The sequence below is a fragment of the Danio rerio genome, chromosome 8 (assembly GCF_052040795.2).
Source record: "Danio rerio strain M-AB ecotype USA chromosome 8, GRCz13ab, whole genome shotgun sequence".
In the NCBI taxonomy this organism is placed as follows: Eukaryota; Metazoa; Chordata; class Actinopteri; order Cypriniformes; family Danionidae; genus Danio; species Danio rerio.
In genome coordinates, this window is record NC_141028.1 from 34,325,701 (window position 1) to 34,351,868 (window position 26,168).

The 26,168-nt window shown below is 34.7% G+C and overlaps 1 protein-coding gene across 4 annotated transcripts in view; it reads right to left on the minus strand.

Moving 5' to 3' along the window:
• Positions 1 to 26,168, minus strand: part of ipo11 (importin 11) — a 325,228-nt gene that overhangs the window by 219,788 nt on the left and 79,272 nt on the right. For all 4 annotated transcript variants that reach the window (XR_015496986.2, XM_087263109.2, NM_001159661.1 and 1 more), the window contains 6 exon segments: positions 25,094 to 25,142; positions 17,120 to 17,190; positions 16,799 to 16,991; positions 16,288 to 16,440; positions 9,159 to 9,202; positions 3,893 to 3,983 (listed from right to left, as the gene is read on the minus strand). Coding sequence is in view for 3 of the 4 variants with exons in the window: in XM_087263109.2 (XP_087119235.1) it covers positions 3,893 to 3,983; positions 9,159 to 9,202; positions 16,288 to 16,440; positions 16,799 to 16,991; positions 17,120 to 17,190; positions 25,094 to 25,142 (601 nt within the window). In the remaining variant the exon portion in view is untranslated.

Below are 26,168 nucleotides of genomic sequence, written 5' to 3' on the forward strand. Positions count from 1 at the left end.
AGGGAGTGAATTAAAATAGTGAATGGGTAAATCAGTACTTTAGTAAATTAACAAATGAAATATGAGTAAATAAAGCAATGGGTAAACATAGCGGATTAGATGAATCAGAGACTTAGAGAAGTAGTGAACTAGATGAATAAGTGAGTGAATCAGTTAGTGAGCAAGTTAAATGAAGTGAGTGAGTGAGTCAATCAGTGAGTAGCTGCGTCCCAAATGGCACACTATACACTATGCACTCATGCACTCTGTACTTAAGCACTCAAACACTCAACAGGATAGCATTTGTATGTAGTCGCATCCCAAATGGCACACTAATGTTTTTTTTACTAAGAGGAAATTCAAACTGTTTCCCTGATGACGTTTGACGGTTGCCAAATCAGTGAAATAAACGACCGAATTATCAAATAATACCTGCCGTGAGTATTGCCGCATTCACCATTGGGAGGCGCTATAATCACTCTCATAGGAGAATTTTGCTTTCACTATCCAAAATAAAGTTATCCAACATGCGTGTTCGATAGCTCAGCCCCTTCCGCTACGTAAGCAAACCTGCGGTCTTTGAGTGCGTGAAGTGTCCATCATTACACACTTCATTTTAGCGGCTGAATGAGTGCATCATCCAGGTAATTAAAGTGCTCTTATTATTATTATTATAGAGTTTTCAGTGTGAACGCACTACTTACATTATTTATACTACAAAATGGCGTAGAATAGTGCATAAGTATGCGATTTGGGATGCAGCTACTGTTTCTCGAGTACTCAAATTTGTATTGATTTACCTGATGAAGACCATGTAGGACAAAACCTTGTGCTATGTGATATTAAAAGACTTTTAAGAGCTAAAGTGGCAGTGTGTCGATTTTCTTTTGATCTTTTGCTAAATTGTTTATTTTTCATCAAGCACTTGCCTCTGAGATTTTTAGATGTGCGCACATTTCTTTTTTGTTTGCCAAACAAGCAAGTTAATGAATGTAGTTTGTGAGCGAATCAGTGAAAGAGTAAGTGAATCAATGCATAGAATGAGTGAGAGAAAGAATGGGTGAGTAAATGAGTTGGGGGCAATGAGTGAGTGACTGAATCAGTGATTTGGTGAACTAATGAATTGAGCAAGTGAGAGAAGAAATGAGTGAATCAGTTAGCGAGCGAGTTCTTAAATAGAGTGAGTGAATCATTGAATTAATGAATGGAGAGTAGGTGAAAGATTTATTGAATCAATTTGTAAATCAGTAAAAGTTGGTGAAGTAATGAGCTGATGAGAGAGAGAAGGAATGAGTGAGTGAATCAGTGAGCATGCAAGCGAGCAAGTTAATGAATGTAGTGAGTGAGTGAATCAGTGAGCAAAAGAATAAGTAAAAGAGCTACATTAATGACTGGAATGAGTCTGAGAAGAAATAAATGATTGAATCAGTGAGCAAAAAAGAGAGAGAGTTATTGAATAAATGAATGGAATGAGTGAGAAGAAATACGTGAGTGAATCAATCAGCAAGCATCTATTTGAGTGAATGAGTGAAAAAATGACAGAATAATTCTGAGTGTTGGCGAATTAAAATCTGTTGAATGAGTGATGTAATAAATGGAGTGAGTAAAAAAAGGAATGAGTGAGTGAATCAGTTGAATAAGTGAATTAATGAATGGAGTGAGTGAATCAGCTGAGTAAGTGAATTATTGAATAGAGTGAGCAAAAAAAAAAAAAAAAAGAAATGAGTGCCCTGACATCACAATCAATGTATTGTATTATATGAAGCAGTCTGAAGTGTTCACATAAAGTAGACATGATCCCACGATCAAAATCAAGGAGTTCAAGAGTCTAATTTCTTTTCTCTTGGCTATGATGACAGTAAATAATATTTGACTAGATATTTTTCAAGACACTTCTATCCAGATTAAAGTGACATTTAAAGGCTTAACTAGGTTAATTACGTTAACTAGGCAGTTTAGTTTAGGGTAATTAGTCAAATTATTGTGTAATGATGGTTTGTTCAGAAGACAAATAGCTTAAAGGGACTAATAATTTTGACCTTAAAATGGCATTAAAAAATTAAAAACTGCTTTTATTCTAGCCCAAATAAAACATAAGACTTTTCCCAGAAGAAAAAAATATTATCAGACATACTGTGAAAATTTCTTTGCTCTATTAAACATCCTTTGGGAAATATAAAAAAAAAAGCAAAGGGGGGCTAATAATTCTGATTTCAACAATATATATATATATATATATATATATATATATATATATATATATATATATATATATATATATATATATATATACATATATATATACATATATATATACATATATATATATATATATATATATATATATATATATATATATATATATATATATATATATATACATATATATACATATATATATATATATACATATATATACATATACATATATATATATACATATATATATATATATACATATATATATACATATATATATATATATATATATATATATATATATATATATATATATATATATATATATACATATATATACATATATATACATATATATATATATATATATATATATACATATACATATATATATAATTTTCCTTTTTTTAGATTGAAAAAATATCTCCAACTAGGGCTGCGCAATATTTTGCAATGTGATCATTCACAATAGTCACAATGCAGGATATCCAATGTTGAGTCTGGATTATAATTGATAATTTCTCAAGTGTTTATTGAGGCCTTTTATTTTAGTTTTTTTTAAGGCCTTTATAAGGACTTTAAAAGCATTCAAGAATAAGAAATTGTAGCATTTGTAATTTTGGAAAAACTAATAATGATTAATGTTAATTATGTATGCAACGAAGATAATGCAGTATTATTTGACACTTTATTATTCAATTACTGTATACCAGAATACAGTTAGGCCCCGTTTACACTGCCAGTTAAATGTGACTTAATTCCAATTTTATGCTTACATGTGACAGAGATCTGATCTGTTCTATGACCATGTAAGCACAAAAATGCATGCATTCTGATTTCAAGATCTGTCTCAGGCCTCCTTTATATGTTGAAATAAATCATGTGACAATGCGACTATCATGTAAACAGGCACATCAGATTTATTGAGGCATTCCGTCTTGTGACAATGTAAAATGTGATGTGTCACTGTAGGACAGGTATGTGGAGAAGCTTTGGCACAGTATATCAAATGTTGGTTTGCTCATCCTAAAAGTTGGGACCCACTGCTCCTCATCAAAGCCCGCCACAATTTGCTCCCACCAGATCTGAGATCTCTCGCGTACCCACAAATTCCTAATTGCCTCAAAATCATTATAAAGTTGGCTTCGCATAATTCGCAGAGCTAAAAGATAAGATTTTCTTCCATCGTGGCTAGTGTGGCGCATATGCTAGAACCCACCTTTACACATGTGCGACATCATGAATTTTATGGCAAGTGTAAACACATAAATCAGATAAGGGTCATAATTGAAAGAATCTGTAAACGGACAGGCAAAAAAATCTGATATAAACAACAAACCAAAATTGGGCATTAAGACCTGACCATGTAAACTTGACCTTAGACTCCTCTGGAAAAAAAACGAAACGCTTCTTATTTAATTGGTTTATTTTTAATTATTGAATTTATCAATGCTTGTAGATATAGAATCATCCCAATCAATCTAAAATTATAAATTCTTTCCAAATAGTTATTCAAGTCATCTAGTGAAACTGTATTTATATCGCAATATATATCACAGAGTTACAAAACATTAGTAAGAAATAAATAAAAAAAATGCAATGTTTCTATCTCCAACTATTCTAAAAGCAGTGATTCTTTCATTTCAACACAATCTGTGATGCTAGTCTTGTGAAATTCAAGATCTGAAATCAACACAAAAATAACAAAACCAACCTTGAAGATTCTGCACCATCTCCAGAAGAACGGGTGTCAAAGTCTGACTGTAGTTGTGGAAAATGTCCAAGAAAAGTACTTCTGTGGATGGCTGTAAAACATTGAATGAAACAAAGAGAAACAGAATGAGACAAGGGCATCGGGGAGCATTCAGCACATGAACAACCCTTAAACAAACATTTACCCACCAACACAAACACATGAAAAACAAAACGGGGAAAAAAGAACATCTGGTTTTCCAGGCTATCTATCACTCCTGCCAACACAATCAATAGTTAGCAATGGAGGAGGGGTCATGGAGTAAGACCCGACACTGTGGCCTTCAGCATCTATTACTACAAGCTGAGACATTGACCTCCCATAGGGGAAAAAGGAGCTCAAAATATCACACCTTAGGAAAGTCTGTCAAGCTCAACATTCGGCATACATGTCAAATCATATGTTCTATGCCTTCCGGAAACCTGACATAATCAATCGAAAAATCAATAAGGGCAGGTACTTGGGCTATAAAAAGACTTAATTCTGGAACTGAGTTGAAGACTTCAGTTATTCGAATAATTTGAATTCAGTACATAGATTTTAGCTTCTAACAAGGAGGGTGCATGATTAGTCAAAGCCAAAAATCACAGTATGGGCTAGTGCTATTACCAAATCAAAAAGGCTGCAATTCAATTTAATCAATATATACACAGCAGGTTTCGGCGTAAGAAATGACCCATATTTTCTGTGTCTCTGAGCAATTTGCATTGACTTCACACACAGAACATGCTGATCTACACAATCACATCTCTGCATCTGCTTCTATAATGCTCTGGGTCACTTATACTGTGCATTTGGGAACAAAACGTGCACTAAGCATCTTCCCAAACTTGCACTGAGAAGCACTAATAAACTGGCTGATGTCAACAAAAGAGAACCTTTGGGCTATTTTTGCATTTGTTATCTATTATTTGTTAACTATATAATAATATTAAAAAAGAAAAACAAACTTAAAGGGGGGTTAATAATTCTGACTTCTTCTGTATATATATATATATATATATACATATATACAACAGTTCTGTCTGGTTCTTGAATCTGATTGGCTAAAAGCCGTGATATATTTCTGTAATATCAGCACCCGTACAGCCTCTTTACCCTTTGTGTATTACTCCGGCCACATACAGCCAGCAAATAGCAGACACTACAGATCTAAAGTCTAAAAGATACTTGCTCAGCTTTTTAAATGTCAGCTTATGATTTGAATCTAAGGCGGAAAAAAGCAGTTTTTGAGACTCTCCATGTTTGATTTTGTTTTTATATATATCACACTCGTAGCAGTGCGATATGGCTGTATTTCAGCACATCGGTATATGTATATATGTATGTATGTATGTATGTATGCATGTATGCATGCATGCATGTATGTATGCATGTATATATATATATGTATATGTATATGGTATATGGTCGCATATGCGCCCGAATTTTTATCTATCGACCTTAAAATATATTTGGGAGCATTTCTGCGAGTGCTTAAAATGTGCTTAAAATGTTCAGGACATGCACGGATTCGGGAGACATTCACGCAGAATGCATGTCTAAGCTTTTTGTCTGCACTTGGAACGCGAAACGCAGCGCTCAGGAATGGTTTAAAACAGTTGTCATGTCAACTTGCTGCAGTAAACAAATCCAAGTCCGTAATGCTTGCCCCGCCTTCGCGCTCTTCTTATTGGCCCAACACTGCTCTAGCACTGAACGCGAATGATTGGTTAATATCAGCTGTCAATCACTCAGCGCCTTCTGGCTTCGGATGACAGAGAGAGCTACTACCGCGAAAAACTGTAAATCGCTGAAGATGAGAATGAAGATAACAATGACAGATTTTGTTTTAGAAACCATCTTGTTACAAATAATGACACATCCTACTAGTGATCATGTGCTGAATGTTAATCCACCATCTACACTTTTCCAAGAGTAGACGACTTCCATTGGCTTCAAGTCCGCTATGAAAAGTCTGTGGGATGGAATTTTCAGGTAACTGTTTGCCACATCTAGCACAAGAGCTTCTGTTTAATCCTTCATATAATCGCCAGATGCTGTCCGCCGTGCAAGTGACAGCTATGTCAAATTTAACACCACGTACACTATCGCAAACGGGCTTGCACTGAGTAAACTAACATCGCTACTCCTAAAAAAACAGGTATTGCTATTAACATGTATGCATATAATAAGGTACAGTATGTGTCAAAAGCATCAGTGCAATATCAGACAGCACTTGTGAGAACAGCAGTTATACCGTTAACAGATTCATTCAAGCAGTGCGTGCAGGGCCGGTGAGCGCTCCACGTATGCTTTGGTCACTCATTTCTGTTATAAAAATGTATTTTCTTATGATAACGGGATTTAGTTGAGACATATTTTCCTTACGCTAGCATATATATATATATATATATATATATATATATATATATATATATATATATATATATATATATATATATATATATATATATTTTTTTTTTTTTTTTTTTTTTTTTTGCTTGTTAGTTTGATTATTGTTGATTTCAAATACAATAAATCTGTTTATATAACACTTGTAGTAACTGTGCTCAGAATTGGTGGGTGCGACTAAATTTTGGCTGATGCGCCTACATTTTTAAAGTTAGGAGCACCGGTGCTACCAAGCAAAAAGGTTAATTTCGAGCCATGATATATATATATATATATATATATATATATATATATATATATATATATATATATATATATATATATATATATACATATACATACATATAGACAGAAGAAGTCAGAGTTATTAGCCACCCTTTGAATTTGTTTTTCTTTTTTAATATTTCCCAAATTATGTGTTTAACAGAGCAAGGAAATTTTCACAGTATGTCTGATAATATTTTTTTTCTTCTGAAGAAAGTCTTATTTGTTTTATTACGGCTAGAATAAAAGCAGTTTTAAATTTTTTAAACATTTTATGGTTAAAATGATAAGCCCCTTTAAGCATAATTCTTTTTTTTTTCCATAGTCTAAAGAACAAATGTTCATGACTTGTGATTAAGTGCTTTGGACTGACGTACAACCCTCGCATTTCCTACAGATCGTTTGCAAGTAGAAAGAAAAAAAAACACCATGTACTATAAGTCAAACACTGTATGCAAGCAAGCCATTTATTTTCAAAATTACCTGAAGGCGAAGCGTTTCGAGGGTCTTTCACAGAGTAAGTGACAAATAAACGCTCCTCTCATCTGAGGTTATAAGTTTAGCCAATGTCATTTTAAAGCCAGGATATAAAAGCCACATTAAAGCAGGCAGGCAGATGTAATGCAAATCAAGTGACATGAGGTTAGTAACAAATGACCCCTGTAGAGTCGCAGCCTCCCTATGTAAATTCCACAGAAATGAGACAGAGCCCTGATTCACTTTAATTCAGTCGCTTTGCATTTACTGACACTTCTGCTGACCTTGGAAATTCACTTTCCTGGGAGTTGCTACACCAAAAGACGTGCAAATGGAAATTTTCCGTGTGCAAAAAGGTATTTTAAGTTGAGGCAGTGCAAATACAGCTTTTTCAACCAAGTGGTGGGCCATTATCGCCGTTAACGTGCTGCGTTAACGTGAGACTCTTATCGCACGATTTAAAAAAAATATTGCCCCTAATCTATTCTAAAAAATTGGGTTGGGAGCTGGGTCTATTCTATGCAAGCTATGATGACTTTCACCTTGATATTTTTGTGCTGATGTAAACCTGGTCGAATTGTACTGTAGGTGGCGAGAACGAGTCTTCGAACCTGTGTGTATTCCTAAAAAAAGAAAAACTCTCAAAAGTTTTTCAAGTTTGTGATGCATTTTGGAAACAGGAGATGAGCCCCTGGTCTAATGCGCCACCTGGCTTGAGAAACCCATTCTCAAAGACTTACTTTTAGTCATCATTTGGGTAGCACACATTTTCTGAACGCCTTCGGCAGAATTCAAATGAGCCATTTTAATCTAGATTAATTCCAAGATTACAGATAGAATAATCTAGAGTTTAAAAAAATGTATCCATGCCCACCTACTGTTCTGAAGGTTTTATGGAAGATTTTTTTCCCCATAATTCACCTGATGAAAACATGACAAAATTTATTTTGACAAAGTCATACCTCCACAACTCTTTGCCCAATAAGCTTTCAGTACAGGCCACAGGGCTCTCCTATTAATTTGTGCACTTCCCAGGGAAATAATGAATAATTTACGTACAAATTACATAATGATTTCAGACAAAAACAGACATATAGGGCCACATTTTGCATACGAGCTGAAATATTCAGGACGTGAGCAAAATAAAGACTGAAGCTAAAGCCTGTAAATATTATGATGGAAGTTTGGATAATTTGAAAAGCATTAAAATGTTACAAATTGATCTCCTAACATAATTCAAAAACATACACAAAATTTGCAGTGTTTTTTGAATCCCCTCTGTAAAAACTTCTTAATGTACGTAAAAAATAAAATTATATTAGATTTTTGTTTAATTTTGTACTGAATATATATGCAAATGAGTGCATATTTAATGAAATGTCTCGTTTGCATAATCAAATGTAACATTTTAGAAAACTTGCAAACAAAATCTGCAATTATTAACGTTATAAATCAATCCGGGAAGTACGGTGATATCTATAGGTAGGATTGTCACGAAACTGGAATTTGATACCAATCAGTACTAAAATTATCTATAGGTGTGTCCTAAATCGCATACTTATGCACTATTCCACGACATTTTGTAGTATAAATAGTGCATTTACACTGAAAACTCTAAAAAGAAGAAGTGAACTTTAAATACCCAGATGATGCACTTATTCAACCGTTAAAAAAAAAAGTGTGATGATGGACACTTCACACACTCAACGACCACAGCTTTGCCCATGTATCCGAAGGGGCGGAGCATTCGGGCACTGATGTTTGGATTGTGAAAGCAGTACTCTCCTACGAGAGTGATTATAGCACCTCCCAATGGTAAATGCCTTTATACCTATGGCAGGTGTTATTTGGTAGTTTGAACATTTATTTCACTAATTTGGCAACCGTTAAACGTCATCTGCGAAACGGTTTGAATTTCCGCTTAGTAAAAAAAAAAACAGTAGTGTTCCATTTGGGACGACACAACATTCATATACTATGCCATTTGGAATGCAGTTTATCAGTTTATTTTTAACACATTCAGGTGCAGAGTCTCACCTTAAAAACTGACAACTATAAATGAAAGCGTATTTTATAGAAAGTGTTCACTTACCCGCAAGCTATACTTCCAAGAGTCACCACCTGTCTCTTCCACAGCTGAAGAAAGAAACAACAATAAATGCAACTTGTCACAACATACATCATGCACTTTAAAAGGACAGTTCACTCACAAACAAGCATCCAGCTAGTTATTCATCCTCATGTCATTAGAAACCCACTGAAGAATGTGCTGTCCACTCTTTTCAGCATAATGGGGCTGAAAGAGGGACCGAGGCTGTCAAGCTTCAAAAAGCAAAATCATCCTACTTCTGCGCAATTTTCAGAGTGGTCTAAAGCCACACGATTGCTTTGTGACAAACTAGCACAGTTTTGGTCATCATTCACTGATAATCTTCCACTCCAGTGGACTGTTAACCATTCTGACCGGATCATTGAGTCAGTGAGCAGAGTTTTTCTCAAGAACGGACCCTTTTTATGATTCTTTTATGGTGTTTGCTTTTCATTTTGCAGCTTGATCGTTTTAGTCCACTTTCTTTCTCATTATATGGTGGCAAGAGTGGACTGGATATTTTTCAAAAGACACTTTTTATGGTCCAAGGAGAAAACACTTCTTAACAACAAACTGGGGGTCATAACATTTTTTTAAACATTTTGAAGAAAAATACTGACTAGAGATGCTTAGATTTATACAAAAAAACAGTAGAACTATGAAATATTACCACAATTTAAAATGACCTTTTTGTGTGAATATTTAAAATGCAGTAAGTTCGACACCCAGTGGTTGAACTAGGTATTGCACTCCTGTTTAAAAACAAACACATGAGCAGGTTGCCAGGTTGACAACACCAACAGCAGTGTGCCTGATTTTTGAGCCTAAAAGCTGATTTAAATCATATTCTAAATAAAAGCATCTGCATGATTTTAGGAGGCAAATTTTCCATATTAAAAGGAGTTTTAGTTCTAACCAACACCTGAAATTTATATTTTAGAAACGGCTTCTATTTCTTGCAGCTGAACAACAGATAACTGAGAGTTTACCTCAGGTATACCTAATGTGCTTTATTCAGTGTTAACTGCTAATAACGCAAGTTTGAATGCCATTTTACATGAGATTTACTGTCATACTACTTTAAAATCAAAATAAAACTGTGACTCAGTGCAAGCCAACAGTGAAGCTAAATATCAGTGATTCAGCAAGTACATTTAATTATGTTAAAGAGGTTTAATGTGTATTAATTAGATTATAAACCTTACCATATCGTTGGAGTGTGGTAAGTGCACTGTTCTGGGCTTCTGAAATGCTTTATTAAAATATCTGCTGTGTTTTGTCTGATGACAAATTGCTTATCACCAGAAATCTTGTCACATAGCACGTTGTTATGATACAGGGTTACAATGTAACCTGCTTACCTGATGTTTACGCTTATAATATTTATGTTTATATTATTTTCTAATAAGTAATCACCTCATGTGAAACTCTGAATTTGCATCTCATTTCAGAGGCTGTTACTGTTCACTGGAGGTCACATTTCAGTCATGAACGCACACTTTGAGAGCCTTCCTGACTGACTGACGTGGTTTGCAACATAGACAATCCGGGGTGCTGATATATAATTGGCATAAAACTAAACTGGCATTTGGTAGGTTAAATATCCAAAAAAAAAAAAAAAGACAGACGTTAAACATCCAAAAAAAAAAAAAAATATATATATATATATATATATATATATATATATATATATATATATATAATTTTTATTTTTTTTATAAACAAATACTGTTAAAATAAGAAAGATGATTTTACCAATTTCACTAAAATATTAGGCAACCATAACTATTCAACAGTGGCCATAAGAGGAATGATTATTAAAGGGTCACGAAACACCAAAACACATTTTTTGAGCTGTTGACAGTCGTATATATGTGTCCCATACTGCTAAAAACACTATTAGGACACATATTTCACTAAAAAGTGGAAATTGGTTGTGTTTGCGTTATTTCGAGCAAATTCGTACTTCCGGTTTGAAACTAATTTTTGAAGCTGCATCACGGCCATGAGATTTTAGCATGTCTTCCAGTGTGTTGACTGGACGTCTGTACCTAGGTGTACCATATTACGTCTCCGAGTGTGCTGCATTAATGCATGAGTAAGGCTTGGTTCAAACCAATCAGCGCGCTCTATTGTGCAACTTCATTAATATTCATTAATGTTACAGTGTAGACGGCAGAGACGCCACATTGTGTTGGCAAAACAAGCGTGCAGTGTTGCTTTCATAATTTGCTTCAGTCAAGTTTTGTTTTCATTTTCTCTCTTTGAGAGCGCAGCTGGAGTCACGTGTGGATTACAGTGTTCGCGACAACAATAACTTACATGTCTATTAACATTGTTTATACTGAGAGCTATTCTCTTCTGCAAACGGAGATCCGGATTCGCTTGTAGTCTCCTCTTAATAAAGACGCGGCTCTAGTTGCTGGTGAATGTCCGGTCTACAGATTTGGTAAGTGAGCGACCAGTGCTCTTTGTTTATTCAGTTTGTTCGTATCGAACTAACTATTGCACCGAGTGTAAACATGTTAGCACCACAACCAAACTATTACCGTCGTGTAGGATTTTCACTGCGTTTTGTGACCGGAATAACACATGCGGCTTACCTGCCGAGTACATCTAAGTTACAGAGAAATGCAGAGTTTATTTTTTTCTCTCATTCGCCGTGCGGTATCAAACATTGCATGAAAAATACACGCTTACAGCAGTTCCTCGAATCAAAAATCTCGTTTGTCACGAGGGGCACAAATGAATTCCCTGAATGAAAATGCCAAACTGCAGTTAAAGTCCACCATCAAATAATTTGACAAATAATTTGATTACAGATGTTCATGTAAACACAGTCACTTTCTACCGTGTGTGTGTGTGTGTGTTTGTGTGTGTGTGTGTGTGTGTGTGTGTGTGTGTGTGTGTGTGTGTTTTGACTCTGAAACTCAGCTTGTGTTCAAATCGACACTCTCACACCATCCCTCTTTTGCTACTACGACACTCCCCCCTAAACAGAGCTGGACAAGCCCACTTTTCTGGCTTTTTCCAAAGTAGAGGTGTGAAAACACCCTGCTGAAATGAGGGGGTTTCATGGCCCTTTAACATTTGAGCATTTAAAATTAAGCAGTTTAAATTATTTATGAAAAACTGCTGAATATTAAGCTGACATAGCAAAACCAAAAATTTTAAATACAGTGGTCCCTCGTTAATCATGGTAGTTACGTTCTAAAAATAACGCACAATAGGAGAAATCCTGGACAAATTGGGATCCAACTGGCCTCTGTCCATCTGAAAACATTCTGTACTGCACGATGCGCTAATCAGGATGCATAACACAATGTGCTGTAAAAAATATAGCATGTCAAATTGCACTAAAAAAAATCTGCAAAACTGCAAGGCTGCGACAGGTGAACCACGTTATAGCGAGGGACCACTATTTAATCAAAACATAAAACAGTACTTTATATTGGTAAAAGTAATGTTTTAACTACATACTGTATTTAGCTAAATAAATAAGTCTTAGTAAGGGAAAAAAGATAAAATGTTGCTTTTTTTTTCTTTTTTTTTTACAAACAACTTTATTCCAAACTTTTGACCACCAGAGTAATCTAAACTTTACATTTAGCCTTCACAACTTACAAAACAACACTATTTCAACAGTCTTTCAGAGAAATCCTGGTCCCTCTCCTCATAATCCGATACAAGCAGGTCATAAAAAGCTCTAATGTCGTATCCTCCATCATCTCCAGTCAACCTGATGTTCCTAAAGGTTTGCCATTAACCGTCCAGAACATCTCCGTCTGCTGCCGAGTCACAGAATTAATCGCAATTAGGCCACATTGACAGCCAGACCACTACACGAGCCCCAAAAACTGCCATTGTCTGTGCCAGAAACAAATCACTGAAACAAAACAATACAGATTAGAAAATGACACCGGCTAAGTACAACAAGAGGCTTTAAATTACGGCCAGCTGTATTGAGAGAAGCTCGTTTCCTTGAAAGGAATTACATGTGTTAAATTACTGCGGCAGGTACGGTTCAGCGTGTCTGGTTAACTGACAGGAAAGGGCAGCTTCTTGACTTGAGGATCATGAGTAGTACATCTGTTGTCAGAGCTGCTTTCACCTCACTGACTCATGCGTGCAGGCTGTGCCGCCCTCTTCCTTCACTGACAGGATGAGCCGTATATGTGGTCATCATTATTTAAACTACTGCAACAGTGTGGCTGGGTTTATAGACCTAAAAAACGGATGTTATCATGTATGTCTTAATGTGCAATAATATGGGGGGAAGCTTCTCTGTCAGTTGTTAAACCTGTATTGTCACTTTATAGGCAAAATATAATGGATCAGAAACCAATAAAATGGCTTCATGGTCAAATTTTGTCAATTTTTTTTATTTTTAAAAACCGTGTTTAAGTGCATACATGGATTAAAGTAGCACCTAAGGTAGTTTGTGAGTTGATGCATAAATTCAAGAGAGATGGGGCAAAGACTAGAGGGGCAGTAAGTGGGAATTGTAGAATCCGCAGATGCAGAACCACTGTGGGTCAGTCATCCTTTTCAGTGAAAGGTTCACATCTATGGAACGCCACACCTGTTGATTCAAAGTTACAATCCGAACTTCTAGTTCTTTCTGTGTAGCTGAAAGAATGGTTGAAATATTTACCACAATGCGAACATTAAGTGCTATTCTTTCAGTTTGGTCAGGTTTCCATTTCTCTTCAGTATGCTGATTGACTTACATTTTATGTTTGTGACTCTGTATATACTGTACATGTTCGATGTATTGCTTTTATTTAATGATTTTTTTAAATCCTAACAAGAGACGAGGGCTGTAAATTAACTTCATGCTTTATTCCGTATGTAAGCAGCATTAGTTGTCTTTGTATAACAATGAGTACATTTACATGGACAGCGATAATCCATTTTTGATACAATTAAGACAATACTCTGATTAAGAATTCACCATGTAAACAGCTGATTTTAGGATGTGGAGTTCACCTATATAGAATTTACACCCGATTTTGCAACTGGATAGTCTATACACGCACAGCTGTTTGGCACTATTCTCTGCACCTACCGAGTCAGTGAAGGACCACAGACACCTGCATCACAAAATGCAGAGTATTTTCCCACCCCATACGGTGTGTAGTATCAAATTTCATTAACACAACACTCTTCCAGCACTTCATACTTGCATTCAATATCTTGTTTGTCATGGATATTGTGGTGACGCAATAACGTTAATCCAATTAAGAGTATGTGCTATAACATGTAAAACTGGATCATGAAAGGAACATTCAAAAAGCAACTCATATAAACAAATTATTCATTTTATCGTCTCATTCAGATTAACCTATTAAGGCCCAGGGTGTTTTTTACAGGCATTTTTTTATTTCTAATAAGCCCTAAAAGCGATGCGAACCTAATTAGAATAAAACCCAAGTATCATCTTTTAATATGATATACTTTTAGAGAAAAAGTATGTCCATATATGTGGAATCGTGGTCCAAATTTACATAAAACACTTTTTGCTGACTGGTTTTTAATGCATATATAACACATAAAAGTTATTTTGAACTTGCTTTGCCTATAAGGGAGTAAAAACAATTTTTTTCAACATTTTATACAGTTAAAAATAGTGTTTTGGGACATATCCTGCAAAACAGTTGCAGGACAACACTGAATGTTTTATATTTTGTTACAGACATACAAAGTATTATTAATTTGATTACTGATCCATGTAAATGTAGCTAATGTCAAGTGTATTGTCCCTAAAATAATTTTCTTTCGAAATTTTAGAATGGTGATTTTACATATCTGATTGGATTAAGTTTTGTGGGTAAGATTAATTTAAATTAGAAAAAACAACCTGTACGGTTATACACCTAAATGAAACTTCAAGTATCTGTACATCTTAACTAATTTGCATTAGTATACTTTGACAGACAACATTTCATAAACATACAAACAAGTTTTAGTTATAGCCATTGGCTAACACTTAGCAAAAACTATTTGTGTAATTAAAAAATACAATATTTATTAAGACCATTATATATATAACATAAATGCATATTATATGAATATATCTATATGGATAGATTGATATATGTATATGGATGGATGTACAGTGAGGGAAATAAGTACTGGGAATACAATTTCTAAAAAAAATAAATAAATAAATAAAAATAAAAAAATTAAAAAGTTGACATGAAACTGAACTATATTTTAGAAAAACCCAAAGATATTTTTAAAAAATTCTAAAAAATTAGTTATGTAATAACAATGGAATGACATAAGGAGAAAGTACTGAACTACTGAAACGTATTTAATACTTTATATAAAAGGCTTTTTTGCTGATGGCAGTTTAAAGACACCTCTCATATAGAGAGGGAAGTCACATGCATTGCTCAGGTGTCACTTCAACAGAGTGTATATTGCATTTTTATTCTTCCAAATTAATAAATCATATTTTAAATGTCTAAATACTATGCATACTATGTATTATATGCATATAGCTAACGTAATTAATTGTGTTATACATTATTTTATAATTATGGATTGCACACATGCATATACTTTAGGCATGGGCCGGTATAAGATTCTGACAGTATGATAATCTTGGATAAAAAATATCACAGTTTCACAGTATTGTGACTACTGCTCTAAAATAAGTTTTTTAAATGTCTGGGTCTAAAACAAAAACTTTTTTCCTTTTTGAACACAATATTTTTGATTTTAAGAAACATTTCTAATATATAAAAAAAAAGTATATAAAAAAATATGGAACTGTATTGCAGAAAATTTTGACATTTTTAAAACCTTGACTTTTTCAAACTGCGGTATACCTTGAAAACGGTCATCATCCCATGTCTAATTTATATATATATATAGTTTAGTTTTTTTTAGTAATGTAATTATTGCTATTTTATAGTAAACTAGCTCATTATGTCCCAGCATATAGTGCACATGCTCCTGACATATTCAGCTGTGGCTCTCATCTGGGATTTTAGTCTATCTCTAATATCAGTTCTACTCCCCATCTCTGCTGTTTCTCAGATTTAAAATGGCAAACAGCCCAGAAAAACAAAACAAAAAGTTCCAGAGCTTTAGATATGTCATTGCGTTCATAATTCAGATTTACCAAAGCTCTCGGGGTCTTCCTCCCACATGGTGAGCTCCTCCTCAGTCAGCAGGAAGTATTTGGACACCAGTCTCCTGCCAATCTCCGTCAGCGTTTGGTGTGTGAAGAATGCGGTCTTGATTCTGTGCGCCTCCAGGCTCTCCGGCTTACTGTCTGGAACGCATATTGCAACATCACTTCAGTATACAATTATGCATACAGCAATACTCGGGATATTAGATCATTCATTAAAACGTCTGATGTGATCCCTGCAGTCCATTAATAAGGCAATAAAACATGGAAACGAAAGACGTTTTTACATCAGTGTACTTCAATCTCTATCCAGGGAACCGAAGAGCCAGATATTATTACGAAGCATCTCATCGATTTTGCTCTTGCCCTCTACCAGCTCTGAAATGTCCTTGATGTGTTTAAAGGCTGTTATCCATTTCCTATTTGAAATAAGCTAGAACTTTTAAATGGAGGCTGGCTATGCCAAAGTCGTTACGCAGGCTGCTGATGGGCTTCCTACCTTCAATGTTCTTGGCAGGTTTGTAGGCATCGTTTTTAACGATCATCTTGATGAGGTTCATGCACTGTACAATAAAACGCTCGAAAACAACTCCCTCGCCAGCCTCGGTGAACACATAGCTGACGGCAAACTCCAGCGAGCGCTGAATGAGCGGGATGAAAGGGCACGGGTGATATTCCAGGAAATCCAGCAACTGGCAGAGAGAATGAAATAGGTGACATTAAATCACAGTTTAGACATGCAGAATGACCCGCAATGTCTCAGCTATAAGTTCCATGATTGCTTCTTATGCACTTGAAGTGACTGAAGTTTTAGACTTACAACTTTGGTGAACAAAATTATGGTTTTCTCAAGCTTTTCTCTGCAAGGACTGCCTGGTCCAACCTGCCGACCTGCAAAAAAAAAAAAAAAAAAAAAAGAATAAATAAGCTGAAAATGCACAAATCTTTGTTCAGATTTTGTCATTATTTATGCACTTTTAATGACAAAAAGTGGTCTATATCTAGAAACTTGATCTGGAATAACAGGTCTGCAATTTGCCATCAAATTTTATATTTAGGATGTAAAAAAGATTCAAATAAAGTAAAGAAAATAAAGACGTAGTCACAGGGTTTAACTGAACAAGTGCATGGCCTGGAGAATGAAAATTAAGATTTTTCAGTATCCTGTTTTAAATGAAGGAATATGAAAAGGAGTTATAAGTACTGATTGATATCACCATCCAATTCAAAACACATACTCAGGAGATGTGAGGCTTTTAAACCTATTATTTTTCTGTATTACTCCAGGACTAATTGTATCGGTTTATGAAATAATAAAATGTTTGGTGCGGTGCTTTTTTTTTTACATTACTTAAGCATCGATAACTTTTTAAATTTTGAGGATTATTTACTTTAGATGATAGATAGTAAAGCCCAAAGTGTCTTCTTTCCAAATATACAAATTTGAAATGTAAACTTTTCCAGTGTCTGTACATGAGAAAACAAATATTAAACAGTACAAATTTTCTTTCTCATTACTTCATGATGTATAACTTTTCATATTTTTTTAGTATGATACTGTCTAGATGGACCATAGCAAAGCTCAAAGTAGCTTCTTTCCAAAGATACATAAACTGTGAATGTAGATCAAATTATTCAGCAACTGTTTAAGTTTGGGAAGGTCATTTTTGAGAAAGTGCCTCTGACAGTAAGGGAAAGAAAGACACCGATATAGTCTTGGAAAACTTTTTACTGAAACCTTATTTTGCATCTTCATCAAATTTAAAATATATACTCATGAGACACTTGGCTTTCAAGACATATTTTTTCTAGGTTGTTACATAGACGTTTCCTTGTGTTTGTATACTGAAAAACAAATATTGAACACAATATTTCTTTCTCATTAATTAAAAACATTACTAAAAAAAATAATAAGCTCAAAGTGTCTTCTTTCCAATGATACCTAATAATGTTTGTAGTTCACTGGAGTCAAGAACTGTTACCATTTAAATTTAGGTAGGTGTAAATCCCCAGAAGGGAGTGTTGGCTGACAGCTTAATAAGGACTTTAACAACAAATGAAGATTTCATTTGGGAAAAAACACTATTCTTAGAATTGTTCAGAAATCTTTTTTTTTTTTTTTTTTTGCAATTAAACTCCAAATTACTAAATTGAATTTACTAAAATGAAATGACTAAAACGGATACCTGTAATGTATCTATATTGTTAACTGTTTTTGCAAATATTCTTCAATGAATCATTTGTTGTATCTTCGATTAAACGAATCACAACGCACTCTTTCAAAAAAAAATTGAAAAAGTTTGCTAACGTTACACTATTGACTAACTGCAAAATACACTTACATCATTTCCATGTCTGGTACTCTGTGACTTGACACCATGCCATTCTAGAAATAAAAGTCCAATGGTTGAGAATTTGCATCTCTCTGACTGCACATCTGGTATCAATAGGCTTTTAAAATGATTAAAAGCCTCAGTCACAGTATGGAGCCCTGAAAGCACTTTGTGTTCTTATTGCGCTTCTGATCTCTGTGAACTATGAGGAAATATCTGGAACTCCAAAATTTGTTACTCAAAAATAAAATATAACAAATTCGTGAAAATTGGATCACACTTTAAAACCTGTCTGAAAGGCGTTTATAAATCAGACTCATCTGAATCTTGAGTACAACTCATTGACTAAAATGATTCGTTCACTGGAGCAGAAGATTATCTGACTGGAAATATATAGACTTCCCGTCTGTTCCTCACACAAAGTCATCTTCAGAAGACTTTAGTGTACACGGTATTAACTTTATGATATTGTTATGGTCATTGGCTTGGCAGCCTCAAACATCATTAGCCTGAGACATAATCAGCAACATTTGTTTAATGGAAAAGGAAGCCAAAATAAAAGCTTCTAATTTTTTTTTTTTAGATTTGAAACAACATCGTTTCATATCGTATCATATAGTATATCATACCATATAATATCTTTTTATATATAATATTAATATTCCAATAATAATTATTATAATATTCTTTTTTTCATGGCAAAAGCATTGTTCATTAAAGGCAAATAAAACAAATGCAATAAAAACAACAAATAAATAAACACAAAATATATTAGGTAAGATGTTTAATGTTAAAGAGCCCATATTTTGGGTTTTTGAAAATTCCCCTCCATGTAGTGTATAACACAGCTCTAAGTGAAGTGAAGTATCCAGCTAAGGCTTAAATCTGTAAGAGTACAGTGTTTAAAACGGTTGATTCATCTATAAAAGAGTCGACTCACAGTGCTTCAAACGAGTCGCCTTGATACCGAATCATTAGGTGTTTCGCCATGACGTACGAACGAAACCAAGTTATTCACGTGCACGCGCAAACCCGGGAGATTTCAAACCTGAGGCCCCGCCCTCTGACGCAGAAACCCAGACACACACCCACAAACACACGCACACAAACATGCCGGTCGATTGAAGTCACATTGCAGATGGATATTATCGAGTCTCTATCCAAAGATGAAACCTCAGCATTATAACCAAGCAGTTGGAAACTACTGGAAACTTCTGAAAACTACATGCTACAAAGAATACTTCATCGGCGTTTGTTGAAGGAAGGATCAGTAAAGAGTAACTTACTGATGGACGTCAGGATTTGTTTCTTCCTCCATTTCTCAAGTGTAAGTACGTGCGATTAAAGTTGTTGCCTCGTTGACTCTAGCTTGCAAATGTATTTAGTTGTGATTTGTTACTTGTAACCGCGTCTACTGTATCAGGTTAACTGGCTATATTCTCTTATCGCGTGCAAAGTCACGTTAAAAACGCGACGCGTGCTGCTTTGATTACGGAGCTCCGTGGACGAGGGTAGTGTGTGTGTGCGTGCGCTGTCGTCCGGAGGTATGTGTGTGTGTTTGTGTGTGTGTGCGCGCGCGTGTTGTCGCCCGGAGGTGTGTGTGTGTTTTTGTGTGTGTGTGCGCGGACAAGGGCAATGTGTGTGTGTGTGTGTGTGTGTTTGTGTCTGTGAAAAAAGCAGAGTGAGACAAGCTATGTGATCTCCTCGACAGTTTTTGGAGTTTTTCCTCAATAAAAAAGTTAGTCATCTGAATTTTCAAGTCCATCGACTGTATTTACATTGACCCACTGGCAGCTAAACCACACCTACACTATCGAGCGTGTACGCACTGTGATTACTTTTAAATTGCTGATTAGCTATTGGGCATTTCACTCTCTGACCAATCGCAACAGACTGTCATTGGGCCAATCAGCGCAGATTAGCTTCGCGCTAAGGAGGGGTTTGGGAACAAATGAATCACTGGACGATTCATACAGGAGTCGCTAGTATAATTAGGTAAAAATAAATGCAGATTATAAGACCATGAAAGTGTTTTTTGACCTTGCATGCATATTAGACTTTTGTTGGAGACCCTTACAACCAAGATATGACCCTATTTCATGTATAATATGGGCTCTTTAATATATGATGACAGTCTAAAACTTTAAGTGAGTTTACCTTATAAAAAACTTCTGCAGTCATTAAAAGTGGAACAATTCCATAAAATATGTTCAGCAGTAAGAGAAATTGTGTAAAACGAACACAGAGTGTGGTTTTCACCTTTAAAAAAAAATAGCAGTCAGCCTTCTATGTCCAATAGGACTGCACAATAAATCGTTTCAGGATCGATATCGCAATGTGCTAATCTGCAATAGTCACTGCACAGAATTTACAATGTCAGGTTGGGACTATAATTAACCAGAAAACACAGTTCAGAGTAGGGCTGGGCGATAATTCATAATCAAAGCTGCAAATCATCCAGTCCGCGTGGTTCGGCTTATTAATAATTTTTTTTTTTTGCATACAGACATTGGTTTTTCACTGTGCTGACGGTTTATGTGCATATTAGGTGTTCTGTTAGTGCAAGTAAACTTCTTTTTGCAGTATTTGCACACAGTTTGAGTTTGTCTTGCGCACTTCACTGTTGTCATTTTACTTTGCCACCCCACATCTTGCTCGCTGCTGTGCAGGTAAAGCGAGCTTGCATCTGTAAACACAGCGCCCCCTTTGTTCAAAACATGCATCGCGATTCATTCAATATTTCAGTCACATATGTGAATCGATTTTCAACCGACTCACAATGAAGCGTCACATCACTAATTGGTATTAATAAGAATTATTATAACAAATCAACAGTTCATTTGCAAAAACAGATGGCTGCCGTTTTGAGAAGATTAAGCATTATTTAAAAATCTGTTTGAAATTTTAGGATGCCTTTCATAAAATGTGTTATTTGTCCATATAGTCCACTACTCATTTAACATGTTGATAACAAGTCTTTGAGGGAGGAATTTCATGCAAGAGAGTAAATGATCATTTCAAAAATGGACTGCGTCTTTAAACGCATTTCATACATGGCGTTAATCTCTTGCCAAAAATGACAAAACCAAAAAAGGCAGCTCTTCCCAGCAGCCAAACGGCAAAAGACTAATCCGTATCCTTACAAGTCAACACTCAGGACAGCGTGATACAGTGTGATAGAGCAGGGTAACCTTTCAAGGGGATTGGGCATCAATTTCTCAGTGCAGACAGAGAAAAAGAAATGAATAGAACCCAAAAAGCCTGGATTATTTGGGGGACCTTATCTGGCCCAGAGTAGATATTTCACATTCTGTTTGCTCATACGCTAAGTCTTCTCATCCACGCTGAAATACCAACAGGCCGAATGGAGGCTGACCTGCGGCCCAGCCAGGAGAACATATTGCCTGTGATATCACCAGCCGATAACAGCTCGCTTCTGTCTCATCTGATGAAATATAACTCATGAGCCTAGGAAAAGCAGGGCGCAGTGTCTACAGGTGAACGCATGCAGATATGGCATTATTGTCTTTGGCTTCAGCAGAAATTTAGTTGGAGTCTTTGAAGTGGTGATCTTTCAAAAATAAATTAGTTCGGCCTTTGACTATGCACTCTATACTCAAGCAATAAAGAACCGCAGTCTGTCAGAATTAACCTTGTGATCTCAATCAGACATATCTAAAAGTTCTTTTCCTTTTTACTTATACTATTTTTTTGGATTAAGCTGGAGAAAAGATAATATTGAAGTATAATGAACCTGTAACATTTCCCGTTATGAATTTGGTGATAATAAAAAAACTCGTAGATGGGTCAATGGCTTAAATTGACATTCAAAAATGAACAGAAAATCTGTTGGAATTTTTTTCACACTCTCTCTCAGAACCATATAACTGATCTTTGTCACCTGGAAACGTGGCTGTTCACTCTGGATAAGCTGAGGATTAAAAACTCTAAGCAAAATCAAATGTTCATTTCTCCACAATGGTGGTGCCACTAAATCCAATACGACAGGACTTTATTTCCCAATTGGGAATCAAATTTAATTGGAAAAGCGTCTCTGAGTACATTGTGGGGGGAAAGTATTTTAAAAGGTGTTCTTGGTTATTTGTCCTCATTAAAAAGTTTTACAAAAAGAAATGAGCAGTACTGGAGAAAAGAATTGAATCCTGTATCCGCATGAGAGATGTCATGTAAAAAAAAAAAAAAACTTTTTATTTCTTCTTTTGTGAAGTCGCCTTTCTCATGAGGGCAGATATCACATGACGGCAAATACTACTTGTTTTATCTCCAAAACCGCCTGTTATTCAACACTTTCACTGAGAGAATGAATTAATAATGGCTGACTGCAAACAGTACTTTTATAAACTAAAATGTTGTTTTGAATTAAATAAATAAGAATTAATTAAAATAAGTAGTTAACAGTCATATTATTTACATGTTGTTGTTTTTTGTTGCATGGATTACTTGTTTTGTCCCCATTTTTGAATCTCTTCAGATAAATACAAGCAACATATTAAATGCAGGTGCTTTTATGTCAAAAGATGAACACTTGCATCATGTTTACATGTAACAAAAATGTTCATTTATTGATGTTGAAGGCTCATTTTACCTAGTTATCTAGGTAAACAGATGAGTTTTAACATTTTTAAAACCATTCAGTAGATCTCCATGTTTGGCGGGAGCACATTTAGCTTAGCATAAATCATAGTTTCAGATTTGACCATTAGCTTAAAAAAAGATAATTTTACTAAATTAAGCTGGCGTCTTCTGTAGATACATAATGTACTAAACCGCCTGTTATTCAACACTTTCACTGAATGCATTAACTATGGCTGTGTCAAGTGACCTCTTTCGAAAACATGAAATAAATATATTTTGAATTAAGTGTATATACACTAGGCCTGCAAAATATATTGTTTCAGCATTGATATAAAAATTTCCAAGTCCACAATACTCACATCGCAGGGATCTGCAATGTAGTCAGGATTATGGTTGACCAGACATTACAGTTAACAACATATTGGAGTAATTTCATATTTTAACTTTAGAATGAAAGTTTTAAACTTGCATGTGTTTTAAAGACCTGTCTATGAGAATTTGAAGCAAATTAAAGAAATTCGAGCACAATAAATGAAACGTTTGTAGCTCAAAGATTAATTCTACATTACTTACTTAAATTAAACAATACATTGTTATTCTTATTCTTATTATATTCTTATTCTTATTATTATTTAATTTCTGCTTCTGAATACTGGTTGAGTCACCAGAAAATCATAAATCATTGTTTATTTGCCTCTTTTCTCTGATGTATTTTACTTTGCATGTCATTTTTTATGATTTTATGCAGATACGCTCTCATACAGAATCATCCCAACAATCTAAAACTAAGAATTCTTTACAAGCTATTCAAGTCATCTGCAGAAATTGCATTTAAATCGCAATATATAATCGCAGTGAATAAAAATATTGCAATCTCAGTTTTTTCCCAATATTATGCAGCCCTAATATACACATTACTTTGAAAACTAAAAATTAATTAAATCCACTACAAATTTCTGTTTATGTACTGAATTTAAATAACTAGTAATGGTCATATTAGTGACATTATTGTTTTTGTTGCATGAATTACTTATATTGTCCTCATTTTTAAGTCTCTTCATATAAAAGCATATGCATTTAATGTTACTTGTATTTATGTCATAAGATGAACACTTACATCATGTTTACATGTAACAAAGTTCATTTATTTATGTAAAGGCTCGTTTAACAAGTTGCCTAGAGTTAAACATTTGAGTTTTAACATTTTTAAAACCATTCAGTCAATCTCCATGTTTAGCAGGAGCACTTTTAGCTTAGCACAAATAATTGTTTCAAATTAGACCATCAGCATCAAAAAAATAAATAAATAAAAAAAAAATTAATGTAAAAAAATGTATGTGTATATAAATATACACATATTAAAACCTAAATGTAAAAAAATAAAAAAATAGAAAAATAAATGTAAAAAAATGTATGTGTATGTATATGCTATGTATACACACACATATACAGTATGTGTGTGTGTGTGTGTGTGTGTGTGTGTGTGTGTGTGTGTGTGTGTGTGTGTGTGTGTGTGTGTATGTATTTATTATATATATATAAGTTGGCGTCTTCTGTAGATACATAATGTACTAAGGCTGCTACTTTCTAGGTTGATATGACTAGGAACTACAGTATACTCTCATTACAGTGTAATAATCAAGAAACTATCCTGTCATACTTAATGCTTTAAGCATTAAATTAATAAAATTATCATAATTTTTTTTTTTATTGAGTATTTTGCTAATGGTCTAATCCGATTACATGATTTATACTAAGCTAAACTAAAAGTGTTTCCTCCAGACCTGAACCAACACTTTTTTTACAGAATAAAATCCCCAAAACTTTGTTACACTATTACAAAAGAAAAAGCATGTAATACTCACAGCATTCGAGAAATTGCTTCAGCCTCTCGAACACAGCGTTGAGGAAGCCCTGGGGAAGCAGACAGAGATAGTAAATGAAACATCGGTATCAGGTGTGGTTAGTGACTCCGAGATCAACATCTAGGTTTTCTTGGGTCATACTGGAGGCAGATTTGGCAGGAAGCCCCAGGCAATCTTAACTCAGCTTGGGGAAGGACAGAATGTTTACGTGCGTGTGCGCGTGTGTGACAAGAGAGATTTAGAGAGTGCCTGCTCTGCCAGGACACAAGCCTAGAATGGTCGTTAAATATATGGAACCGGTTTGATCAACACAGGGCACAAGTATCATTTTGCTGGCAGATGGAAATTTCTGCACCACAAACATTAAATTACAGCAGTAAATTTGCTTTTAACACTAAAACTTTGCGCACCATAAATAACAGAATAATTGACTGTCATTTCAGCAGTATAATGAAGTGAAAATGCAAAAGGTGGGTTCTATTTCTTAAGGCCTGAAAAACACTCCACACTTAGCAGAAATTTATGACTAAATTAAAATATTTAATACATATTTTTACCATGATTTGTAGGAGGCGCATGGTAAAATGTCATATAGTGTAACAGCAGTTTATATACCATAACATCTTGTCAGGCATATGTAGAATGAGAGTTATTTAATGACATTAAAAGACTCTACTTAACGATCCCACTGCAGCTACAAAATACTGTCCTTTTAAATCTTTAGACTTTGCCACTATGATTCGAAATGCTAGATTTTGCACCAGTATTTCATATGTATAGAATAAGTATAGTTTCAACAAACAATGGAAGATTATTTCACACTATTTTGATAACATCATCTGTGATGGGCAAAATGGCGCTATAAATAAATGTCATTATTAACGCCGATACTTTTTTCAGTAACGAGAAATCAAATTAAATTATTTTCCCCCTGTTACAATGCCGTTACCATTACTGACAATAAAATGCATGTTACTATAATTGAAAACACTTTAAGCGACTATCTCAGCCATAGGACTTTTCTTTCTCTGGGGTTTGAGTGTGTGTGTTTGGGGCTGGGGTGGGACACATTAAC